Source organism: Acanthopagrus latus, chromosome 16 (genome assembly GCF_904848185.1).
Source record: "Acanthopagrus latus isolate v.2019 chromosome 16, fAcaLat1.1, whole genome shotgun sequence".
Lineage (NCBI taxonomy): Eukaryota > Metazoa > Chordata > Actinopteri > Spariformes > Sparidae > Acanthopagrus > Acanthopagrus latus.
The window spans coordinates 9268176-9291419 of record NC_051054.1 but is presented as its reverse complement, the minus strand read 5'-3'; the positions used below and the strand labels follow the sequence as shown (position 1 = coordinate 9291419).

At 41.3% G+C, this 23244-nt stretch overlaps 2 protein-coding genes across 2 annotated transcripts in view; both read left to right on the top strand.

The window, feature by feature from the left end:
- Positions 1–9893, top strand: part of dph6 (diphthamine biosynthesis 6) — a 59928-nt gene extending 50035 nt beyond the window's left edge. The window contains exons 14-15 of the mRNA XM_037072115.1: positions 2697–3084; positions 8126–9893. Of these exons, the coding sequence (XP_036928010.1) occupies positions 2697–3084; positions 8126–8244 (507 nt within the window). The 3' untranslated portion in view covers positions 8245–9893. The remainder of the gene's footprint in view (positions 1–2696; positions 3085–8125) is intronic.
- Positions 9894–14512: 4619 nt separating this feature from the next.
- Positions 14513–23244, top strand: part of aqr (aquarius intron-binding spliceosomal factor) — a 49265-nt gene continuing 40533 nt past the window's right edge. Inside the window, exons 1-14 of the mRNA XM_037071768.1 lie at positions 14513–14667; positions 15128–15233; positions 15712–15768; positions 16032–16072; positions 16229–16264; positions 16380–16500; positions 16649–16789; positions 17809–17877; positions 18018–18118; positions 18222–18298; positions 19273–19337; positions 21536–21652; positions 21788–21901; positions 22245–22348. Coding sequence (XP_036927663.1) covers positions 15150–15233; positions 15712–15768; positions 16032–16072; positions 16229–16264; positions 16380–16500; positions 16649–16789; positions 17809–17877; positions 18018–18118; positions 18222–18298; positions 19273–19337; positions 21536–21652; positions 21788–21901; positions 22245–22348 — 1127 coding nt within the window. The 5' untranslated portion in view covers positions 14513–14667; positions 15128–15149. The remainder of the gene's footprint in view (positions 14668–15127; positions 15234–15711; positions 15769–16031; positions 16073–16228; positions 16265–16379; positions 16501–16648; positions 16790–17808; positions 17878–18017; positions 18119–18221; positions 18299–19272; positions 19338–21535; positions 21653–21787; positions 21902–22244; positions 22349–23244) is intronic.

The following is a 23244-nucleotide window of genomic DNA, read 5'->3' as shown; positions in this document are numbered from 1 at the left end:
TGATGTGATAAGTCAATAAATGTTAAACAGATGTCCCTTTGTGTTGAAATAACCGGCTCAGAAAACATGTCAGAAAGTAAAAAATTATTTGTTTTGAATTTTTTGTTTTGTTTTGATTTAAGGATGAAAAATAAACATATTTATCCAGACATTTACTATTCAGAGATGGAGACGATTTTATAGAAATTGTCAGTTTTGTCAGTTTAAATTTTTTTTTTAATTCAGATTTTAAGTACTGAATTTGCATTGTTGAGTTTCTTCTCTGCATGCTTCTCTTACATCAGTTCTCTTCTGCTTACTTGGCACCTCTGAAGTAACTCAGGCCTCTGGCACAGCTTTATAATGGCCTCACACCCTTAAACCTCCCCTCACCCCACTGACACGGCCCTGTGTGTTTCATTCACACGAACAGTCTCGACGAGCTCTGGAGCGGACTCTTAAGAAAAGAGAGTGAATGAGGGAGTGAATGGCAAGGGATATTATAGCAGACTGACAGCACTACAGTAAGTGCTGAGACATAGAGCCACATGCTGAAGGCGTCCCGCTGGGCAGGAAATGTAGGGGAACTGGCTAAGCAGCGCAGTCCCATCAGCTCCCCGCTGTTCCCCGCCTTTACACCACTTCCTTATTACCGTGTTTACCGTTCGGCTTTCACGCCTCTCAGCCCTCCAACCCGCCACACGCTCCAGGCGCGCGGGCATGAGTTAGAGGGAGGAAAGTGGGGAGAAAGAAAACAAACACGAGGAGAGGCAGGTCACACACCATCAGCGTGGAGAGCTGAGCGCAGCAGAACCAGACTTTCATGCGTTTACCTGCTGCCTACGGAGTGAGATAGAGCACTGGGGGGAATGGCTCTGGAACTGAAGTGGGATGAAGTAATGAGATGGATTGTGTTAAGTGGCTGGTGTAGAGCGGAACAGAGCCCTCTACACTCACACACACACACACACTCTCTCTCTCTCTGCCCTCCTAACTTGCCACTCCAGCACTCAGCCCCACCGTATATCAAAGTTTGTGTTTTACTGGATTAATTTAATAAATGATCTGTGGTCAGGTACGGAGGGCGGCCAGTGTTCCCCCCCTCTCGCTCCTCTGGCTCGGAGCTCTGACACGCACATGCACACACAAGGACGTGTGCACACTAAGGCACCATTAGCACTTTCAGTCCCACAGAACTGCTGAACAGACTCCCCACCTAGTGTAACATTTTGGGTCGGATACGTTAATAAAGAAAGAAACGGCGGCTGATGTAACCTCGTCCGACAGCTCTGACGAAAAAGTCAGCGACTGTGCCGTGTGACTGTGACAATAAAGTCGTGCCAGAGGCTGGAGCCGCAGTGCCCGGAGTCCCCTGATCTGCTCATGGACGGTCGGTTCGATGCAGTACCTCAGCACCCAAGGCCTGCAGGGTGGCCTTTAAGCCTGGCTGAGCAGGACCCCCTGTGCTGTCACTTCTCTCCCCAGTTCTCCACTCTCTGTTCCATGTTCAATCACTATTGACAAGTGTAGGAGCAGTTCCCTCTAGGAGAATACCTAGCCCGTGCCAGAAGTGCTAATATAACATTTATCAAAGCGTAGGACACGTATGTGTGCTGTCACTTTGTCTGACATGCTAAGAGCTCCGGCGCTGACACGGCTATTGTTCTCCGCTCTCATGATTGTTATTGTTGATCACCGCGGGCTAGGCACTCTTGAAAAAAAAAAAAAAATCAGCAGAGTATAGAAAATCTTAACCTAACCCCTGCAGACATACTCATTCAGGACACTCTCCAAAGGCAAGAGGTTAGCTGTTGATACACAATTAAGCGTTTGCTAAAGTTTAATCTGAAGGTAAGTGCTGCTTCAGTGAATCCGGCTGATTGGGTCATGACGGGCTCGTCTGTTGAAGGGACAAAGAGGCCGTCGTCTGCGCTCGTCAATGATTTCTCTCTTTTTTTTGTGAGTGAATATCAAAATAAAATGTAAGTAACCTGTTATTATTCTGCACTTACGAAGTGGGGTGTAAGTGGATGAAAATTGATCCAGCAAATTGAAAAGGGGGTTAAGTGTTTTTGCCCTATCGACTCCGACTGAAATGACGGTTATATAAAACACTCATTTCTCTCCCATTAGCAGATGAAGCCACAGCCAAGTATTATTAGAGGGCCACATTGTAGCACTGCTCCAAGACATTTTGTTACTGCTAATGGCCCCTCAGTCCAGAGGAGAGAAAAACATAAAGAGATTTTGGCTCTGTGGATAAAATTGAGGCAGTTTTCCCCACTAAAACTCTATGTGGTGGAGCTTCCATAATAATGTTGTGAGTGATCTTCTTAGAAAGGTGAGAAGTCATCTTGGATAGGACCTGTCATGTTAGCAAATGCAGCTCAAAGTGAAAGCATTTGTGTGTTTACGGTGGCGGCAAGCAGTATGGATTCTCTTCTGAATTGTTTGTACACTATCATTACTGAAGGGTCACCTCACAGTCTCATGTTAATTGATAGCCTGTCAGTCCGTCAAGTAAAAAGCCTATCTTAGTGGCTGAATTGTATGATGTGCTTTACAATAATGTTTAACGTTGATGGAGTCTTGTGTGTGGTCAGAAAGCACGTTGTGTATCCCAGCAGGAGGGCCATACGTTTGATTGTAGTGTGCGACACAACACGGTATATAATTTGCCAGCCACCTCATTTGAATACCATCTGTCTGCATTGCAGGACTTGTCGTGGGAGCCTGAGTGCAAACCTGCGTCATTATTGGTCGCCGTGGTACCTGCCTTACCCAGGGGTGCAGCTGTTGAGCTTCATGTAACTGCAATTCAGGACGATCCTGCCAAAAGGACTTCCTGTCACATGACTACAAATGTGGCGTGCGGTTCCATAGAGTGCCGCACGATAATGTCCACAGACATGTGTAGCGCTTCTCTCTCGCTGTCCCTGTCTGTGTCTGGCGGTAACCTGGAGGTCAGCGGCGTGAAGGATGTAACGGAAACAGTCGCCGCAACATTCAAGAAAGCCATGAAGAAGATGGACGCTGAGCTGGTGCCACTTTGTGCCAGGGTGTTCTACAAGTCCAACCACTCGGTGGTTCAGGAGATTGTTGAAGGTATGTAACTCAGTTATGGAATGTATCTAAATACATTCACTCAAGTACTTCGCTTAAGTACAACTTTAAGAGACCAGAAGACTCTTCATTTACTATCATAAGTAACTAAGAACAGCTGCAAATTGTTACATTTATGAAGCTTGAAACAGCAGATGTTTGACATTTATTGCTCAAAAAATTACTGATATCAAAACTGTTAGAAATTAATGTAAATTAATGTGATGGAATGTAACTGTATGTTAAGAACATTTACTCAAGTCCTGTACTTACTTTCATTTTCAAAACTGGACACCTACATTACCCACGATGCATTTTAGCCACTGAGTGACATCACCCGAGGCAATTTATCAGATGATATACAGTTTCTTCACGAGCCACAAAAGTCTTTGAAATCCCTTTTTTCCCATATGCATTAGTTCTCCCCAGGACCTGTATTCCCCATTTAAAGTGGAAAATTGGTGGTGTTACCCTTTAAGTACATTAATTGCCAAGTAGTATTTAAACACAGTATCTATGACTCAAGTTTGACTTTTAGGTACTTTTTATGACACTCATTTCACTGGACCTGTACCTCACTCAGGACACTACACATAATCCTTGATTGATCTAATATTTACACTCATTAAGAGGATTTATCCTTAATAAGCTGTTCTGTTGAAGGCAACACTTCTGAGATACGCTGCTCCCGCAAGTTAAGCTCTTCATCACCGTATTAATGGAAACAAAGTGACAGCTCGCCTCTCTCTGCACTCTCTTTTCAAAGAAAGTTTGAGCTGACATTGGTTGAGTAAACTCCATAAGGTATTCTCGGAAGCAGTCTCCAGAGGATCTCCTCTTCTTCCTGTGTTTAATTATTGTAAGTCATTTGTTGTGTCTGCAATGTGTACAGTAACCCAAGCAGCTGGCACAGTCTTTTGTCATCATTACACTTTTATACACTGCCATCTCCTGCTCCCAGGATCCTGGGTTTCTTGTCAAGGCAAATGTGGAATGGTATTTGTTTTATCCTGAGAGATGTTCTCTCCGAGGGAAAAGGGCGACGAGCACATCGATCACACGGGCTCAGTTGTCAAGTCATCGCCGAAGCAGTCAATTAACATTTTTGAATCCGAGCCAAACCAGCCATCTTACTGTCATTTTTAGCTTTGACATAACTCATCTTTCTGAGGGCGTGAAATTATGGTTACCCGTGATGAATGGGAAATAGGTTGATCTGTTTAGAATATGTGTTGATATGCATGACAGATGAACAGTGCTATTTGTTTTGTTAGCTAATTATATAATAGTTATTCAGCATTGTTTCATGATATATGATGCATGTCATTTATGTCTTCTGTCATTTTCACAAGAGAAGAGTAAGACGGTTGAGCAACGAGAAGGAAAATATCTCTAAGTTTTATGCAAAATTCTATTATTGAAAACAAAATAGATGTTGATATGGCAATGAATGCTGAATCAATGTATTTTAGTACAATTGGAATCAAATTTATTTGATTGAAATGTCTATAGAAAGTACTCCAAAATGTTAGTTATATAGAAAACATTAACTGTGTTACTGGGTCATTCATTTACTGGAACAAATTCAACCCCAATCTTCACCCTTGAAATGTATGTTTGTTTGATCATCAACCCTTAAACCATTTACTGACTCATCATTGAGCTGGATTCTGTTACCCTTACCCTGCCTGCACAGGCCCTGGAAGCTCCCCCACAGGCGTTTTTATGGGTCACAGCCTATGCTCATCGGGTGATGAATCCGAAAAGTCAAAGGAGGAAAAGTAACACCTCTGGCGCTAGCAGTCACAGCCTCACAACTGCTGCTGTCAGCGGGGCAGACAGACAACAACACTGTGGCAAAATGTGACTGCACAACCCCTCCCCTCCCCTTCGGTTACTTGCGTTAGGATTCACAGCTGATAGACATGACATATGCTCCAAATGAAACCTTTAAACATCTTGTCTCAACTTGTTACTTCCGATAGGAAGGTTCTCACAAAGATAGGCCCCGCAACTCCGCTGGAACCTCAACTTTTAGTGAAGGACTTAAATATGACCTTGTGATGGTTTTATCTGAACATTAAAGAAATCCATTATTTTACACAGTAAGTGTCAAAGTTTTTATCTCTTTGCTTCTATATACCCAAAAATTAAAAAAAGAACACACAAGGGGACCTCATATAGTTAAAAATGCCATGACTGTGACATGTTTTCACATTCTAAAATGATACGATGAACGTGTTAGCAAACAGTTGTCTATTTATGCACCCAACAGATACAGGGCAACATTAGCAATTACTGGAAGTTGTGTTTGTTTCCACCTGAGTTCAATATGTATTCTCTTTTTAGCTCGGTTTTGGTCTCCACCACCTGCCAGTCAGGCAAACCATCAGCTACCCCTAGGATTAATTGGTGTCAATTTGGTGATGACTTCCAGGTTAGAGTACATCAAGTTAAATGTGTTTATTTACTGCAGGCACTATCATCATTGCAAAATAAAACAATGTAATTAAACATCCCATATTTTTCTTACATCATTTAGGTCTATTGTTTATATCAAATTATTGATTTCAACTGCCTTAAAGAGGCAACCGACAACTTTCCTTCTTAGCCTTTCCAAATGATTATTTTTGGTGCCACTGTTGAAAGACAATTGGGTCAATTCAGTTCTCAGAGTCACGGATAATAACAACACAGCTCAAAACGTGAGTTTATTCAATCATTTAGTCTATAATAGAAGTGGAGCACCAGTTAATCTTCTTTCTCCCAGGTGACCGCGTTCCCAATTGCAGACAAAGTTGTATAGCGATAGTGAGGTTTAAAGAAAACCAATGTAAATCCCGATGGCTTCATTATTGTATATCCTTTACATTGTGTGATGAACATTTACTTCATGATGAGACATGTCATCTGAAGGCATGTGTATTGCCAGTTTAAAGAAAGGTGATGGAAGTCTTTCATTTTTGTGGCTCCGGCGTCCACAACCAACATCTCAGCCCCCTCTGTTCAGTCCCCTTGGACTAAACGAACAACGTTCATGAGCCAACACTCGCTAATTATGACCTCGTTTACCGGATAATTTGACCAGTTTGGAAGTCAGTGTAGCACAACTAAAAACCACTGGCTCTGGGCCTTGGCCACTGCTTAAAAGCCCCATAAGCCCAGCAGGCATCAACCATTCCGCACAGGAACCCCCTCTTTCTCTCCTTTTCACTACCACTTTCACTGACACCCCTCCTTCTATTCACTTAGACTGACAATATTTATATATTAATCAGCTCAAACTAAAATGGCTGTTGGTGTTTAGCATAAAAGGGTGTTGTGGGCATTAGTAATGGCTTGGTTTTTGAAAACACAGAGATTTAACAGCAGCCCCTTTCAGCTCCGTGTGTGTTCGCCATGAAGCAGAATAATGGCTGGTCCTCTTGGGTAGATGGTTTAGTTCCATCCCATTGCTAATGTGATGGCTTTTTGAATCTTACAGCCTCTGTCCACTGGGCCTCTGAATGAGGCTCCCCGTGTAGCCTGAAGGGGGGCTGAGAGACCAGGGGACGGGGGATTGGGTGTGATTTTGTCATTTTAGCAACGCATTTAAAGTGCTTGGAGCAAAACAATGTGTCTTTACCCACTTTTTACCCGTAAAGACACAAAACTGCATGGTCACTTAAGTCACCTTCACCCCCCTCATGTCTCTTATTCATGAGAGAGCGCAATTATTTCATATCTGTTAGTACAAAGATTAAAACATCCTGACATAAAACAGGCTTAGTGTGCAAGGTGTGATGAAGGGTGTGTTTCTTCTCCTAATGAAACCATCCCCTGTCTGTGATCTCCCGAGCTCATTCAGTTGTCAGCTAGCCATCTCCAGAGGATCCTGCTTCCCAGGGTGCGCCACATGGTCTGATAACACATATTTAGGCTTTTAATGCCCTCCAAAAAAGGCCTGTGTTCAGTGGGGGTATTTTAAGCTGTAGTGCATATTAGCTAATTAGGGTGTGTGGGCTCTTTGTAAGGATGTTTGGCATGCTGCGTGCGCTCCGAATGAAAGAGAATGAGGCTTATTAAATAGTGCCGAACTGCTCGCGTAACCTCTCTGTCCTGACTTCTCTCTCTAAAAGTTCCCATAAATGTCACAGAACGTTGCTGTTATTGCTGTTATTCAAAGAACACAAGTTTGTGTTTGTCCACCGAGACTGGTCAGGAATGACGCTTTGTCATCACATTACGCAGATGTTCTGGATTGAAAAAAGACAGATATTTGCAAAAATGATGGAACAAAAGCGACCTGGCATGCTTGTGCCCAGATGTTTCACTCAAATCGCAGCGACCACACCCAAGTCCCATGCAGCGTGCTGCTAAATCAGAAGATTTGAGCCAGGACAGTCAACCATGAGACAGGAACACTTGTGACCAATTAGTGCACGGAGCAGAGGAGGGAAGGGCCAGCATCCCAACGGGGGTGCTGCTAAATAGACAGGCTGTCATCAAGACCAAGCTCTGAGACGCTCGATGAATTCTCACATGTCCACTGCCAGTCTGTAGTCCGGCCACACACACACACACACACACACACACACACTAACAAAATCTCTCAGCCACCAGCAAAACTGAGAGGTAGTCCCAACACAGCTTCCTAACATCCCAGCACAACAGGAGCAGAGGATCCATTCCACTACAACCCCCCCAAACAAGCTGCTCAATTGTCCAAAAGGGTATTGGCAGGGGTGCCCCCCTCCTTTTCTTCTGTGTGTATGTGTTTGGTTGTGTGCGAGGTTGGGAGGGGTAGCTTAGAGTTCAGTCCTTACTGACCATATGCCTGCACTGCAGGGAGTTGAAGGGGGGGCGAGGGGGGTTTACAATCTGCCAAGGACTTAAGAATGCCAATAATTTGTAAATAGGCCTGTGTTCCCTGGTCGAAGGGTTAAGTGCAGCCTCTGTGTTCGGACGGTCCCAGAGGGACGCTTACATGTCCGACTCCAGTCAGCCTTCTCATGAAACTAACGCTTCCTTCTTCTTTTCTCCCTTCCCCACCTCTACCTGCCAGGGCTTGAGGAAAGTTTGAGAAGCTGTCTGGGCGAGTCCAGTCCGTCCGTGGCCCTGGTCCCAGTCCTGGACTTGCCTGACTCCCAGATCCTCCACCTGTCCTGCTGGCTCAGTTTATAATAGCCACACAGCCAGAGTCAACAACACGACTCCAGTCATCCACGGCACTGGAATTCAGTGGGGCTTTTCTGGAGAGGCGACTCTTACAGCCCCAACACATAATGACTTACAACACGACATTGGTGAATGCGGAGAAGGAAAAAACTGCTTCACTGCTCATGAATTTTTGTTGAAACGCAAAGCTGTGTCTGTCTCCAAGTGGGTCTGATGGTGTGCCGTTTTGAGGGTGTGTTTATTCCACCTCATATCCCCAAACTTAAGCCAGTAATTCACGTTGTCCTCCTCTGGAGTTGTAAACCGTCTGCAGCAGCTGTTATTATGCCTCGGAGATGGGTCTTATGGAGCTTCTGTAAGCTGAAGCCGCATACCAGAGGACCGGAGACCGTGGCCCACAGTAGAAGACACAGCAGTGTGCCATTCCACGAGGAGATAAACTGTATCCCCTGATGTCCCAGTGTCTCTGCTGGAATTTCCCTTAGCACGCTTGCTAACACCCCTCATAAAGGCCCAGTGCAACCGCTAACGCCATCTGTTCAGTTGTAGACCTATAGATTTACTGTGTGGCTGTGTGTAATGTGTGCGGATGAGGTGACCGCATTCCTCCCTCTCATGCTCCATGGGATTCAAGGTGTGTTATTATTGTGTAATAGGCAATCAGCGCAGAGCACCTGAAAAGATTAAGCCTCTTTATGTTTTCTATTGATTCTAAGGCAACCTGGTTAATAGGAGAGGGACGCTACAACACACAGCTGCGGGGCACGCGTGTGATCTGTGTGTGTGTGTGTGTGTGTGTGTGTGTGTGTGTGTGTGTGTGTGTGTGCGTCGGGGGTGTCGACAGACACAGTGTGACGATGCTGGGAAGAAAATAACACCATTAACCATTGCTCCTGGAACATTTCTTTTCTCAAAGATCATGAACCGTATTGATGATCCGAGTTGGAATGCATCTTCACTCCGGCTATTCTCCTCATCGCGCCCGTGATGGCGGGAGAGTGGAGTGGGCTTATTGATCTTTCTTCACCCGCCGCAATGTTGTTTTGATTGTTGTTATCAAAAATTGAACAATAGAGGCAGCCAATAGAGCCTGGAGATTTTTATTGGGGGTTGAGAAACACAAACAAGCAATTATTTATGAGAGCGAGTCAAGCCAATGCCCGGTAAATATACAGCGCGCGTTAATGTTCATCTATTTGGTTTTAAAGGGCTCGACCACGGGGCGGTTCAGAGTTCCTCAATGATGCAGGACTAAGATATGGATGTTTTTTTGATGGAGTACTTTATTACATCTCAGTCAAGTAAACACCGTACATTTCATCCACAAACATTTGATTTCATTTCAGTTTTCAGTAAATGTAGCTTTTAAACGGCTCCAGGTTTAGCAAATGCACAAATAGTCAAATTTTTGTTGAAGACATCCCTCCAAGAGCGTTTTTCTTTGTCAAATTACATGTTTCACATTTGAGTGTGCAGCCGAAGCAGGGCATTGCCAAACAAGACTCGTTGTGAGTTCGGCAGTCATACCAAAAATAGTTCACAGGGAAAATTGAAGAATGTTTTTTGCTCAAATTGAGCAATGGAAATGAAGTAACGACGCACATCAGCTTGTGGAAATGTACTGACGTTATGATTAAAATTCCATTTTAGTAAGATGTTTCTTTGTTGGGTTTTGAATTGTTTGCTTTCTTTTCCCCTCTTCACAGCACAAAGAATTTATATGTAACCAAACATTCAAATACATGAGTCCGCGTTCCGGTGATCACAGAGGAGCCCCGCCACTAGAATTCAGCGCACGACACACACTTGTCGATCACCACTGTAAACATAACATTCTGCCTGTCTTTCAGCAGGCGTGTTCTCATGCAGACGCAGGGAAAAGCCACAAGTACTGTATATCATCACACCCTCATCATAGCCAATGTGATGGCCTATGGCAGGCACATTGCTTTGTGTCTCTACCGCTGCATTTCCTCACAAAATGAATAAAGACAGGGTGACATTTAGTTTTCTCATGTGTTTTGTCAAATGTACGTTTTCTACCGAGCTGACCTGCAACCACTCTGCAAACAAACTGTCTGTTGTGGCTAACATTGTCCTTTGTGCGCAGTGTACCAGCCCGCGGCCCTTGTCATTGTGGCCTTGCACATGGACTTTAACTGTGTGTTTCTTCCTCCAGGCTAACCAGACTGATGTGTGTGACTCTCTTTCCCCACAGCAGTGGGCTACAGTAGGGGAGCCCGGCTTAGGACCGCGCTTGCTGCACAAGACGCCTTCTGAAATTGCGGTCTGTTTGCCTCAGCAGCTGCGGTTTTGTTTGTTTTCGTGTTTCTATCCTTTTCATTTCATAATGTTTTGTTTTCCACGCCTGACGTATTGTGAAAGCATGTCTGTACGGTCACAGCACTGACTTGGTGAAACTTGTTCTATCTGCTGAACCGGCAAGCTGTCGCATGCGATTGAGTGGTGTGTGCTGCCCTCTTGTGGTCGACATGAATAATTCCGATTAAAAAGCAGAAGCGCTTTCAATTCCATCTGTACAATATTTCTACTGATGCCTTCAAGTGCCACAATCAGTAAATTAAGCAACCACCTTTGGCAAAATGATATGATAATGTGACTCAGGTGAAAATGCTACTTTAAGTTTTATTCACATAATTTTTAGTCTCTCTGACTGAAATTCTAGCAACAGGCGACCACATGATACGCACCATTACCTTCAAAGACTTTTCTGTGTATGAGCATTGTTTGAAACATTGTGATTATGCAATTATACAACTCAATAAAATTAAAGAAGGTCAAGGAGTTTTTATATATTTTAAAGCAAAATTGTTACGTATCATATCTTTAGACAATAAAAGATTAAATTACTTTACAAATATTTCCTATACCAACATTTTCCATCTATTCTGTCTTCACTTCCACCTTATTGTATTTATTTATTTATTTTTGATCAGCAAACACATCATTTGATGGAGATGATCTGATATTTTTATATCACATTGCATCTTTCTTCCATTCTCTGTGTAAATCAATGTCTTGTGTATACTACTCTGGTAGAAGTAACTAATAACATCTTCTCAAATTACTGTAATCATGTTATTTTCAGGGGGTACATTCGGAGTATTTAGAAATAAAAGTCTGCAATTTTACTCGTGGTGTGCATCACAACATGTTATCATCAACACGTTACCTTTCATTTGCAACTATCCAGTCACAATAAGGCCAATGAAAACCCTGATGGACAGAAAGACCCCGCAATATTCTGTAGCAGGGGCACGTTTGGAGAAGTGACTATGACCGCTAAGAAGAACAGAACAGGAGGTGGGAGCAAATTTGACCGAAGATTTAGAGAAACAGGAACGCCTTTGATTGGATGCCTGTTATAGATATTACACCAAACATCAACAATGAAAAAGTAACTACTACTGTTTGAGAATAATACTTAGACATGGGCCTTCTCTACAGGACATCATTTGACATGGCACAGCTTTAGTGTGAATAATAAAAGCAATGATGGCATTAGGTCACTGTCACGTCGGCTTCATCAGACACAATGATTAAACACAGCCATGTTAAAGTAAGCAGAATTCGGATCCCATCTGGACGACCCTGCTCAGCAGAATTTTTAGGGTGAGACTGAAGTATCTTGACACCCAGGAAAAGCTGAGGTGTAACTAATTTCATTAAGGATTTCTCAGCTCCGTATTTGTACACCCTAATATATTGCAGCTATTACCAGTGTTACATACTGTACACCTGTGTTTAATAGGGCTGTCCTGGTCTGTGCACTACCCTAAGAGGGAAGCCAAAGTAGAGACCCACCCACATATTGACAGCTTTGATTCCTGTAGTCACCCTGCCTGGCCTTACTAGACTAAACTAGGTTACCAGACCAAACATGTTACTCTAGACACAACACAAAATGTACTTGCATTTTCATCTTCCTGAAAAATACTGCAGAATTAGTCCAAACATTACAATATTAGATGAGATTTGTATTACATTGTATTGTTATTGCTTACGTTTTGAATGAGTACAATTACTGTAACAATTAAATGAACTATCATTTAGTCAATTGACACAACCAAAAAAACACAAACACTCATGGAAGAGAAAAACCCATCAGCTCAGAATTGTTTGCACATTCCCAGAACAATAATTAAAGGTTTGTGGACCAAAATGAACATTATCAGAGAAAACAGATGGTTTACAGTAAATGAGAAGGGAACAAGGCCATACTGTGCATGACACAGCAGAGAAACCCTCAGTTAACAGGAGAGGGATATTTTATTCATACAGCGGTGTGATGATGGGAAATATATGGACTTTGATAAAAATCACTTGAGACATGGATATGGTAAGGGACTATATAAATCTTTTCCTCATTAATAAAATGTGGTGGGGTGGGGATATCAACCTCAACACTAAATTCTAATGTGATTTAAATAAATTGCTGTATAATGAACACTATTTTATGAGTGTGGCTTCGTGAGAGGCTGTAGCTGGTCAAGTTGCAATGTAATGTTTTGTTATATGGAAATTTGGAATCCTATGTAATATGATATGAGGATTGACCAAAGGGTATTATGCAAAATGTCTTTAGTATTCTAACTTATCAGTGATATTACTTCTTGGGAGGTAGTAAAGCACTGATTGATATATGAAGGCTACTTACATTTTTGAGGGAGAACAAGTAAGAGCCAAAGCTCTGCTGTAAAATGTTACAACAATGTGACAACTAGACACAAAACAAATATGATTTTATTTTGTTATATATCCAACAATATGTGTCAAGTCTGTTCTGACCAACAAATTTAAATAAAAAGTAACTATTTTCTAGTCAGAGTTGACTTTATCTGTATCTATTTTCATATAATCTTCATAGGTAAGTCATCACAGTTCCCAGAGGCCATTCATCTGCAAAATCTATGGAAAAGCCTCCACACAGTCATGCATGTAAAAACAAAATTGCAGAAACTCTACCATTCAGTGCTTCCAACAGACCATCAATTAGATGGCATTTAACTCATAACCCACATCCAAGTTCTGATAAACCATCTGCAGTTATTAACAAACATGTCAATAGTAATTACTCTTGAATGGCATTTACTGTATTGCAAAGGGAAATTGTGACGCACAGCAATTTTCTTCCTTCCTCAGAGATTGAAATTCCACCAAAAACTATGCCGCATGCAAATGACTGCTCAGTGATTCAGAACACAATCTCAAATTTGGATCCAGTTCCTCAGGAGCAAGTTTATTCTACAAACATAGACACATCTGTAGGCAATAATCACAATAGATACACCTGCAAAGTGCACTTGAAGACATTGACCTAATCCTTTCAGCTTCAGATCAACTCATAAAAAAACAAAACCGTTTCAGAGGGGCAAAGTAACAGGCTTGACTTTCTAAAAGCAGGCCATTCGTAGGTGCACCCGCAGTCATAAGATTTGAGCTCCAGCAGAGGCTACATGACTAACTGTCTCAAAACTTTTTGTTCACCATCCAAATTACATTGTTCAAAGGTACTTAACACATAATGGCTAGCGGTGCCAGTAGCTAGTCATTATTTATTTCTTCCCTCTGAACTTTGAAATAAATAAGTTGGTCCAAAATTAAGAATTTTTAAAAAATGCAGCTCCACCTTTGGTACATCAGGGTGAGAGCAATGTACACAATGTTAGTCAAAGGACTGTGGTTTATAATCAGATCCAGATGATTAATGGCATCTGCCACTAAATGTATTTCAATATGACAAGTCTATTGTAGGTTTTAAGAGCAAAAACAATATTATGAAACACATAGTTTAACTTTAGCTTGACCTAAAATAACAGAGTCAGCTTAAAAGATTAGCTGAGATATTGTTTCAAATAGTTTGTCTCCCTCTAAACCTCGAAGGCATCACCTTTATCCACACAGGTCAGTGGCTGGTATATGTGACATTTGTGGCAATTAGATCACATCCACTTTAATATCTGAAATATTAGTGCATGTTTCTATTGTGTTAAATTGTGTTTACGATTATCATGACGTTTGTGTGTATTATATTCATGTAAATCCTGTAATAGACCTATGCTAATGTAGAAATGTTCAGTAAATGTAAATGTAAATAAATACTAATACATTTCACGTGTTTCATATGGTACATATGGTATAGTGTCTGTTGTTAAAAATGATTCAACATTTTAAAAAATAAATGTTTAACCATGATTTTCGTACTTCAGCTCAGAATTATAGTCAAGTTGTCTTTGAGAAATAAGAAAGCTTTCTCAGTAGGAACGGAAGATACGACCTTGTACTTGGGGACCACTTTTAGGCACGTACCAATTCCGGAAGTCGGTCGAATACAGCGCGTTTTCGTTGTGTACATGCGTAGCTTGCCGTCCGGCGGCACTTTACGCCCATGCTGACATAAACTAAGAGGTAATTGAGTTTGCTTTATCATATATACATACATGCGTAGGATATGGGACTAACAGTAAAGTTATTGTCAAAAAAATGTCTCTGTGTCGGCTTCAGACTGTTCAGAGCTAGTAATTAGCCTAGCTTATGTGATATTGAGAAACAGCTAACATTTGCGTATGATAACATAGTATTTACCTCCGTTTTATTAAAGGTAGTATCGTATAGGAGTGATGGCACCAATGTGACGTTTGTGAAAGTATCGGGAAGCCGTTTGAGTAGTTATAGTGTTTATAATTGCCCGCAATCAACTTCGAATCTATGAAGTTTTTAACCTAGCTAGCTAACTTTCTCAGCACTGTTTTTGCTTATGTTTTTTCACATGTTTGGTCTGAATATAAAGCGAAATTCAAACCCTACTTGTTTTAATGAGTAGCTGGGATTACTTTTCATACTATCTTACTACCTGTTTTCCTCACAGTCGTCATTGTAGCTGTTTTGAGATGGCCACCACTGAGAAAGAGACCCCAGCTAAGAAGGCTGCAGCGCCTTCTGTGTCCCAGATAAATGCTGAATATGTCACCCAGGTAATTATTAGGACCTACTACACATGTGGTCCAGCATTGTATGTTGAAATAATGCAGTCAGTTTTGTACATTGATCCAGTAAGTTTGTTTAGAGAACATGAATTCCACTTCCATAAAATAACAAGTTACTGCATCCTGTGTCATCCCACTACATGTACAAAGTATTAATATGTCTGTTTGGGAGATTGAGGCAACAAGAAAGAATGAACTTGTGGCAGATGACTTGAGTATTTGTTCTGTTACATTATGCTCAGACTTTTATCAGAATTGTCTCCTTCTTCAATGATTCTCTATTTGGTATTAACCACAAAGTGTAAAAATCCAAATCAGAAGACATCAGTGTACATCTTGTTGATCCTTGCACCATTTCGGCATCCTGTTAATGAATTTGCTCACAACTTTGTCGTTGAATGGGCTTTATGCATGGTCATTCTGCCATGTTGACTCCTGTTGATGTTCTCCTCAACTCCTTTTTCAGCTGGCTAATAAATACTGGGCTCCTCATGCCAAGAATAAACTTCCCTTTGACCCTAAGGTGAGTTATAAGCATCACTGGATCTTAGAGGTGTCAATATACTGTATTCTTTTGTTTTTATACAAGCAAGTTGCAAATATATGTATATATTGCATTTATCATAGTATTTGTAACACATTTTTTGGTTCAAAATATAATTCCTTCTCATCATTACTTTGTCACATTTAAATGGTTAAGATGCATTATGTACAGCCTTTTGAAACATTGAGGGGATCATTGGTGTTTGCCCCTTAGAATTTTAACCTACATTTCTGTTTGTTTAGGTTATGGAGGATGTTTATGAAAAAGAGATTCTCATGTCTAAGTAAGTACACATTTTTCATTTTTATTTTGACTGCACAAAAGATTACATGTATGTTTGTACAATCTTCAACTCTAACTGCTGTATTTAATCCAGTGAAAACATTTAATGTATATTTATCTCTCTCTCTCTTTTGTATTCTTTCCTGTCTGTTTACAGATTTGCCATCAGAAAAATTATGCTGCTTGAGTTCAGGTGGGATATTTCTTATTCCCTTTTTTCTACTGAGCGTTAATGAATGAACAGTGGTAACACTGCTTGGTGGGAGGATAGTCATCCTTTTTTTTTTTTTTTCATTTAAATCTTTCAGCCAATATCTTGAGAACTACCTTTGGGTGAACTACACTGCGGAGGTATCAAGCAATGCCTACCTGATGTCCATTTGTTGCATCGTCAATGAGAAGTTCAGAGAGAATGTCCCGGCTTGGGAGGTAAGAAATGCGGTTCCTCATCTAAGTTCAGATTAATTCTCATTGACTTACGACCCAGCTTCTGAAGACTGTATGTCCCCCATCTCTAATGTTACCATTGAAACTAATGGCTTTCTACAAAACCTTTCTATCGTTTGACAATCATCAGGTGTTCAAGAAGGAGCCAAACCATTTCCCATTCTTCTTCAAATGTGTGATGGAAGCTGTATTGGCGGGCGATGAAGCTGGCCTCACACTGAAAGAACAAACCGTTCTTTTGGTCTTCCTGGACCACTGCTTCAACAGTCTGGTACGTTACACTACCTTGACATCCATATTTCACTTTGTGAGTATTATGCTGCTGTCAATCAGCTTAAATAATGAGTAAACTATTTACATGGTTTGAAATGTGATGACTTTTCTGCACAAATGTATCTAGAATGTTCTGCATTTCTCATCACAGCACCATGAAAACATGCCCTGATATTATGAACCACCAACAAGAGCATTATTTGTAAACTTTTTAAATACAAATTAATTTTATCATGGCAATATATCAATATATTTCTCAGTGGCTGCTATATTGACAGAAAAAGCTGAATTCAAAGTGCAATATAGTGTATGTTCCTCTGTGGACACCAGTGTTTTTTTTGGTGTAAAGGAAAAACTACAAGCCTGTTCCGACCTGGTTCTGTATCCCTCTGGGGAGCCAGGAGGCCTGCTGTCATTCGTTATCATGTTTTCTTGCATGTAAACTACCTACATTTCAAGCAGTTATGGCAGCCCAAAATATGATTATAGAAGATATTATACTTTTTAGTGCATAATGCATCCTAGTTCATGCAGGTAATCCAGCAGGATAACTTGGCTTTCTTTGTCAAAGTACAGGCACCGAAGAGTTTCCTTGCTTCAGTTGACTACATTTACCATCATCACTGATTTTACATCCACATTAAACAAACCAAAGCACATTTCCCATGTAATCTAAGCAATGGCACAATGCCTTGTTGCAGGCAAGTTGAGGCAATTAATTATTATGTCCACTAGGTGGCAGTAGTAGACCAGCCAGTACAACTCGGGTCCAATCCCTCCCATCTGTATCCTCTACAGCCGCATTAAACCACAGGGAAGCACTGCAGATGTCTCACTTTAAAAATCTGCTGTGATAGCCTGCTGCACTTTGATTGTATCTTATAAAGGCCTCTAAATATTTTAGCTGCAGACTTTTATTATGGGCTGATGTGTAATAAAAATCTGTCACACACAGTACATTCTGACATCTCTTTCTTTCTTTGATTCTGTCTCTCTCTTTGTATGCCTCCCTCCCAGGAGGTAGATTTGATCAGAGAGCAGGTGCAGCAGCTCATCTCTCTGCCTATGTGGATGTGCCTCCTACCAGTAAGTTGTCTACCTATTACCTTAATTAAGTTTCTCTGGTTGGTTTATGATGCACACCAAGTAATGACGTTGTTCGATAATTTTGTAGGACACATTCGCCTCTTTGCTTTGACACTAAAATGTTTCTGTCATGTTTGCAGTCCAGACTCCAACACGAGCTGAAGAAAGTTCCAAAACTGCAGAAGTTCTGGAATCTAATCAAGAAGAAATTTGATAAGCTGGATCCTGAAGCAGCTGAGCAGTAATATTTTATTTCTTTGCTTGTGTGTTCAGATCTATACAGAGGAGAATTTTTTTTCTGTTTCTAAGCTTCTTCTGATTTGCTTTCTTCATATTTTCCTCAGGGCCAAAAAAGAGAGGACCTTTCTCTCAGCTCTCATTAAAAAGTTTCTTGGAGTTCTGGGATCAATTCCGCCATCAGGTAAACAGGAACAAATACTGTTTATTTCCATTGGGATTTCATTGTGTTGCTGTGCACATCTGCTTCTCGTGGAATTCCTTCAGCAAAAGAAGTGCCTGTTAGATTTTGGCCCCATTTTAATTTGAAAAAATTGTGTATTCACATGTGGATGTCAACCTCTAAATACTAAGTAAAATTAATGACCCAGATGACTCTCCCTGTGACTGTGGTCCCAAAGCAGGTCTTTGCGAATGCTCTCTCTACTCTACTTTTCCCGCTATGATTAATGTACTGAGGTGTTTCTAGAGCTTGCACAGTGTTGGAGAACACATCTCTTCAATCCAGTGCCATATTGCCCATATGCAACACAATATTGCCCCTTTTCATTGCTATTTCAGTTGCAGTTACCCCCTTTTCTTTCTTTCTGAGTCGTGCAGCCGCCGAAGGAGCATGTGCTCCAGCTGCCATACAGCCACGGGCACAGACTCCCGTGTTGTAATGCAGGCCGACACAGAGGCCCCCCACCTGGTTGCTAAAAACAGAACAAGCTTATTTGTGTGTTTAGGTAGAATTCAAACCTGACAAAGTAGATCACAATCCAACGCCCAGCAGGGTCCACATCACTCTAATGCTTGCTGCATGCCTCAACTTTAAGTGCACACACTTACACACAGACACGCGCACCGACATACTTAATGAGGGTTGAGGTCCCAGCGTGCTGCTGTGCTGGCACTGCAGTATCTCATAGTGAGGCCTAGACACTCAGCATGGCACCTCTGAGTTGTCCACATGCATTTGCTATCCTCATGTCCTCGGTGATAGCTACAGTGCCTCCTTTCCACTGCTACATCTTATCGTTCCCCGTCTTTATTTGGCCTTGTTGTTCATATCATCATGTCTGCTTGTCTGTCAGATTGAGTTTGCCATCGACAACAAGCGTTCCCTGATCTGAAGTGAAGTGCTAACTTCCCTGATTTCACCCTTACTTCTCTTAGGGCCTGTATCCATGGACAAAGTGCACTACTGCGAGAGATTCATTGAGCTCATGATTGATTTGGAGGTAAGAAACATCATTTGCCATTTATTCCCCAGATTGGATTGTTGAATTGGAAATTTACAGTGTGAGATGATGCACTCAATCATTACACAGACTAGTCAGATCCTCAGAGTGTAGAGCTACAGTGTATTTGCTTAATCATGGTGTCCTGATGAAGGAAGCAGTGCAGACATCAATTTCTGCAGAGCTCATTTGCCTTTTGTCCTTCACATTTATAGCTAACTCAGGTCAACAGACAGTGGATAATTGTTGACTCTCAGCTCCACTCAATGCATCTCTGTCACTGCTGTCTGCAAAGCTGTGCAGTATTTGAAACACTAGTCTTTGATTGCAGTATGAGAGGTTATTTTCAGCCTTATGGCTTTTGACATCTGGTGAAAGGCGTGAAGTTATGAGCAGTCTGTGTGTTGGGCAGATGGAGTGATGGAGGAAAAACACATTTGCTTTGTTTTATCAACCATTTTTAAGTTAACAACGTCCTGTTATGAATTAATTACTTCCACCAAGGACATTAGGTTTTCATCTGTGTCCATTTGTTGGTTGGTTGTCAGCAGTATTACACAAAAACTGCTCTGCAGAGTTCCCTGAAATTTGTGTTCGCCTAGAATAGACCCCATTAACTTTTGAACCAATTAATGTATTTTTAGTAATTTTTCAAGGGAAAAAGTTGTCAAAATTCTATTATTACAGCTCAACTGAACATTTTTGGGTTGTGGACAACAAGCAGTATGAGTGTGTCGTCTTGGGCTTTGGTAAACATTTATCACCACTTTCCAACATTTTATGGACTAAACTAATTTAGTAATCAAGAAAATAATGGATGTGTTCATGCAGTGGAGTCTATACTAAGTTTGGATTCATGGCACATTTTCAATCAACTCACTTGCAGAGAATAACTTGGCTTTCTCAGAGTGATGAAATAGCTCATAAAATGAGGAACCCTATGAACTATCATCGTATCGGTTCATTTACAAGATTTCATTAAGGGAAATAGAGTTTGACATGATGTTTCACGGAGGCAGCTTTGCCAGTGAGGTTGTCTAAGTGAAGACACAATGTCACATAAGATTGTTGCCTGTGCAGATCTCCTGTTACCAGCGAAGGAGCTCAATAGATTTCATCTGGCTGCCTGCTGACAGGCCGGCCTTGCTGTTCCTGGCAGCGGCTAGTGGCCGGCCAGCTGATGGTCTCTAGAGACATCTTCTGTCCTTCAAGCGCTATCCTTTTACAAAGCCTCAGTTGCTTGAAATCCATACTTCCCCCTCTCTGATGACGGCCTGAAAATTAATGCAAAGAACTAAAGATCCCCGTTTTCATGGCTGTTTCATGCCTGCTGTCAGGACTGTAGTGAGATCAAAGATGACGGTTGGATATCAAGGTATCTGCTCTCTCGGTGTTTAGGTATCACTTGCTGCACTTGCTGCCTTTGAAGAACAATTTTCAGTGAATAAAATAATAGATTTTTCATTTTGTTGATGTTTTGTAGTTCCATATCCCATATCATATTTCACAATGCAGTTTTTTTTCCCCGTCATTTCTTCTTTTTCAGCCTTTGTAATTTGATAGATTGAAGTCCTTTTTTGTTCAGTGTGCACCAGTCATTCTCTCATTCAGACTGTCAGTTTATCACCATGTTGAGTATTTCTTTCTTACATCTCTACCAAAGCAGCTCTGTTGTCTCATTTTCACAAGTTTCCTCTGTACTTGCCTTCATGTCGCGTATGTCTGCTACAACAAGCAAATAAATAACAGCTGCAGAGGTAGCTGAGCTTGTTTTTTTCCCCCTGTATCTTCTTCACATCATACTGCCAGTTTGCCTTGTTGTTTGCTGCTCTACCATTCAAAATAACCTCAAGACAAGAAAAGACCATGGATCAATAAGATGTATGGATAATCGTGGTCCAGATGCTGGGAAATGTGGTTGTAGTTAAGTCAATTGATTCATTTGACCCCTGAGAGATGTCTGTTCATACAATACCTAATTTGTTTTTTCTGTGATGGAGGAGTTATTTTACCTGCACATCAAGAAGAACTGGCAACTTTCTTAAGCATTCAAGTTCTATCAACTGAATTCACCCTGCATTTTTATTTTACCAAAAATATTCCTGTTATAGAGAAATTGTGAGATGGTCAGGTGTTTTAGTCACAACTGTCAGCAATATAGTCCAGTGCTGTTGACAAGGTTTTTTTTGTGTGTCCAGGCCCTGCTGCCCACCAGGCGTTGGTTCAACACCCTGCTGGATGACTCTCACTTGGTGGTCAGCTGCCACCTGTCCAGCCTCGCCCACAGAGAGAAGGAGGGACACCTCTTCTGCCAGGTACAGCATACTGTAAAACTGTGTGTCAACTTGCTTTGTAATCAGGGTTGTGTTTGTATATGTACTTAAAATGACTGTATGCTTACACATTGAGATGCAAACTGACTAACTTGTATTATTGTCTTTTCTCTGTAGTTGTTGGACATGCTGAAGTTCTACACAGGTTTTGAGATCAATGATCAGACAGGAAACGCCCTGACAGAGAAGGAGATGACCACTCTGCACTATGACAGAATCACCTCCCTGCAGGTATGTACTGTATGTACTGGAGACGCATGTTCTTTGGTTCTGTAGTTGTTTTTCACTGTTCATGATTTTCTCTACTGATCTCTTTGGACATTATCGTGCATCTGTGGTGGGAGAGAGCAACATTTGTGCGAAATAATTCTGCTATCTACAGTACCAAATTTGACTTTTGTAGTTATGATAATGGATGTAAAGATTTTCTCTTTTTATGATGTTTATCCATAATTATTTTTTTAACCTGCTTTTCCTGATCTAGGCAGGTTGGCATATGCAGCGTTTTCCCACAGAGATCGTGTGTGTTTGAACATCGGTCTAAGTTTTTTTGTATGTGTTTTCTGTTTTGCAGAGGGCAGCATTTGCTCATTTCCCAGAGTTGCAAGACTTCTCTTTGTCCAGTGTAGCAGCAGTAGACACTCGTGAATCCTTGACCAAACAGTTCGGGCATCTCAGGTAAATCGTAACATCCAGAATGAATCATGAACAACTTGTGCACTTGCAGCTTGGCAGTGCACAGATGGAGGGATGTGGTGGGAGGGTATGCATGATTGGACTGAGTACGATTACAGTGAACTGTTAATACTCAAATCCTGTTGCACCAGAGTGTTGTTTGTGCCAACAAGGACTTGAATATCTACTGCATGTCTAGTTAGAGGTGGCTCACTCAGTTTGCTCTTTTTACCAATTATAGTCACTTCATGCACATCTACAGATCTGTCCTTAATGAGTTTCTTCATCACAAATACACACAAGCCCCAGTTTAAGTACAGGCTCACATGCAGACTATCCCACCTATCGTGATTTGTGTTGCCGTATAGCATCAGCACCACCGTTGCTGCCTGACTTCCCTGCTAAATGGCAGCTAGTGAGCCCTTGAACAGGCAGCTGGTACCAGCCAGAGCGCGCAGCACGCCTCATTAATTTAATCGATTTGCAGTGGCTTGAGAATAAACTCTTTGAACAGCTGTGTTTGTCAGATCATATTAGCGCGCCAAAGAGCCAAAAAGCACCCTCGCTTTGATGAACTGGTCTGTGTGTGTGGTTTGTTGTTGTTTTAAACTTGTACACATGCTGAATAGAAGTGAAGAGACATTGATTTATCAGTTCTTTGCAATAACTTCAGGGTTTCTGAACTTTTTTGGCATTTCATATCTTAATGGAATTTTTTAATTATTGATTGGTGTTTTTAGTGGTATTGTTTTGGCTCTACAACACTCTGACAATGAGTGACTGATGACTTATTTATTTGTGTATTGTGCCATTATTAGTCATGATTTCTCTGAGGTGTTGGAACAACACATATTTCCTCTTTGCAGTCAATGTTTGTATATCCATCACCCTCTCCTTAG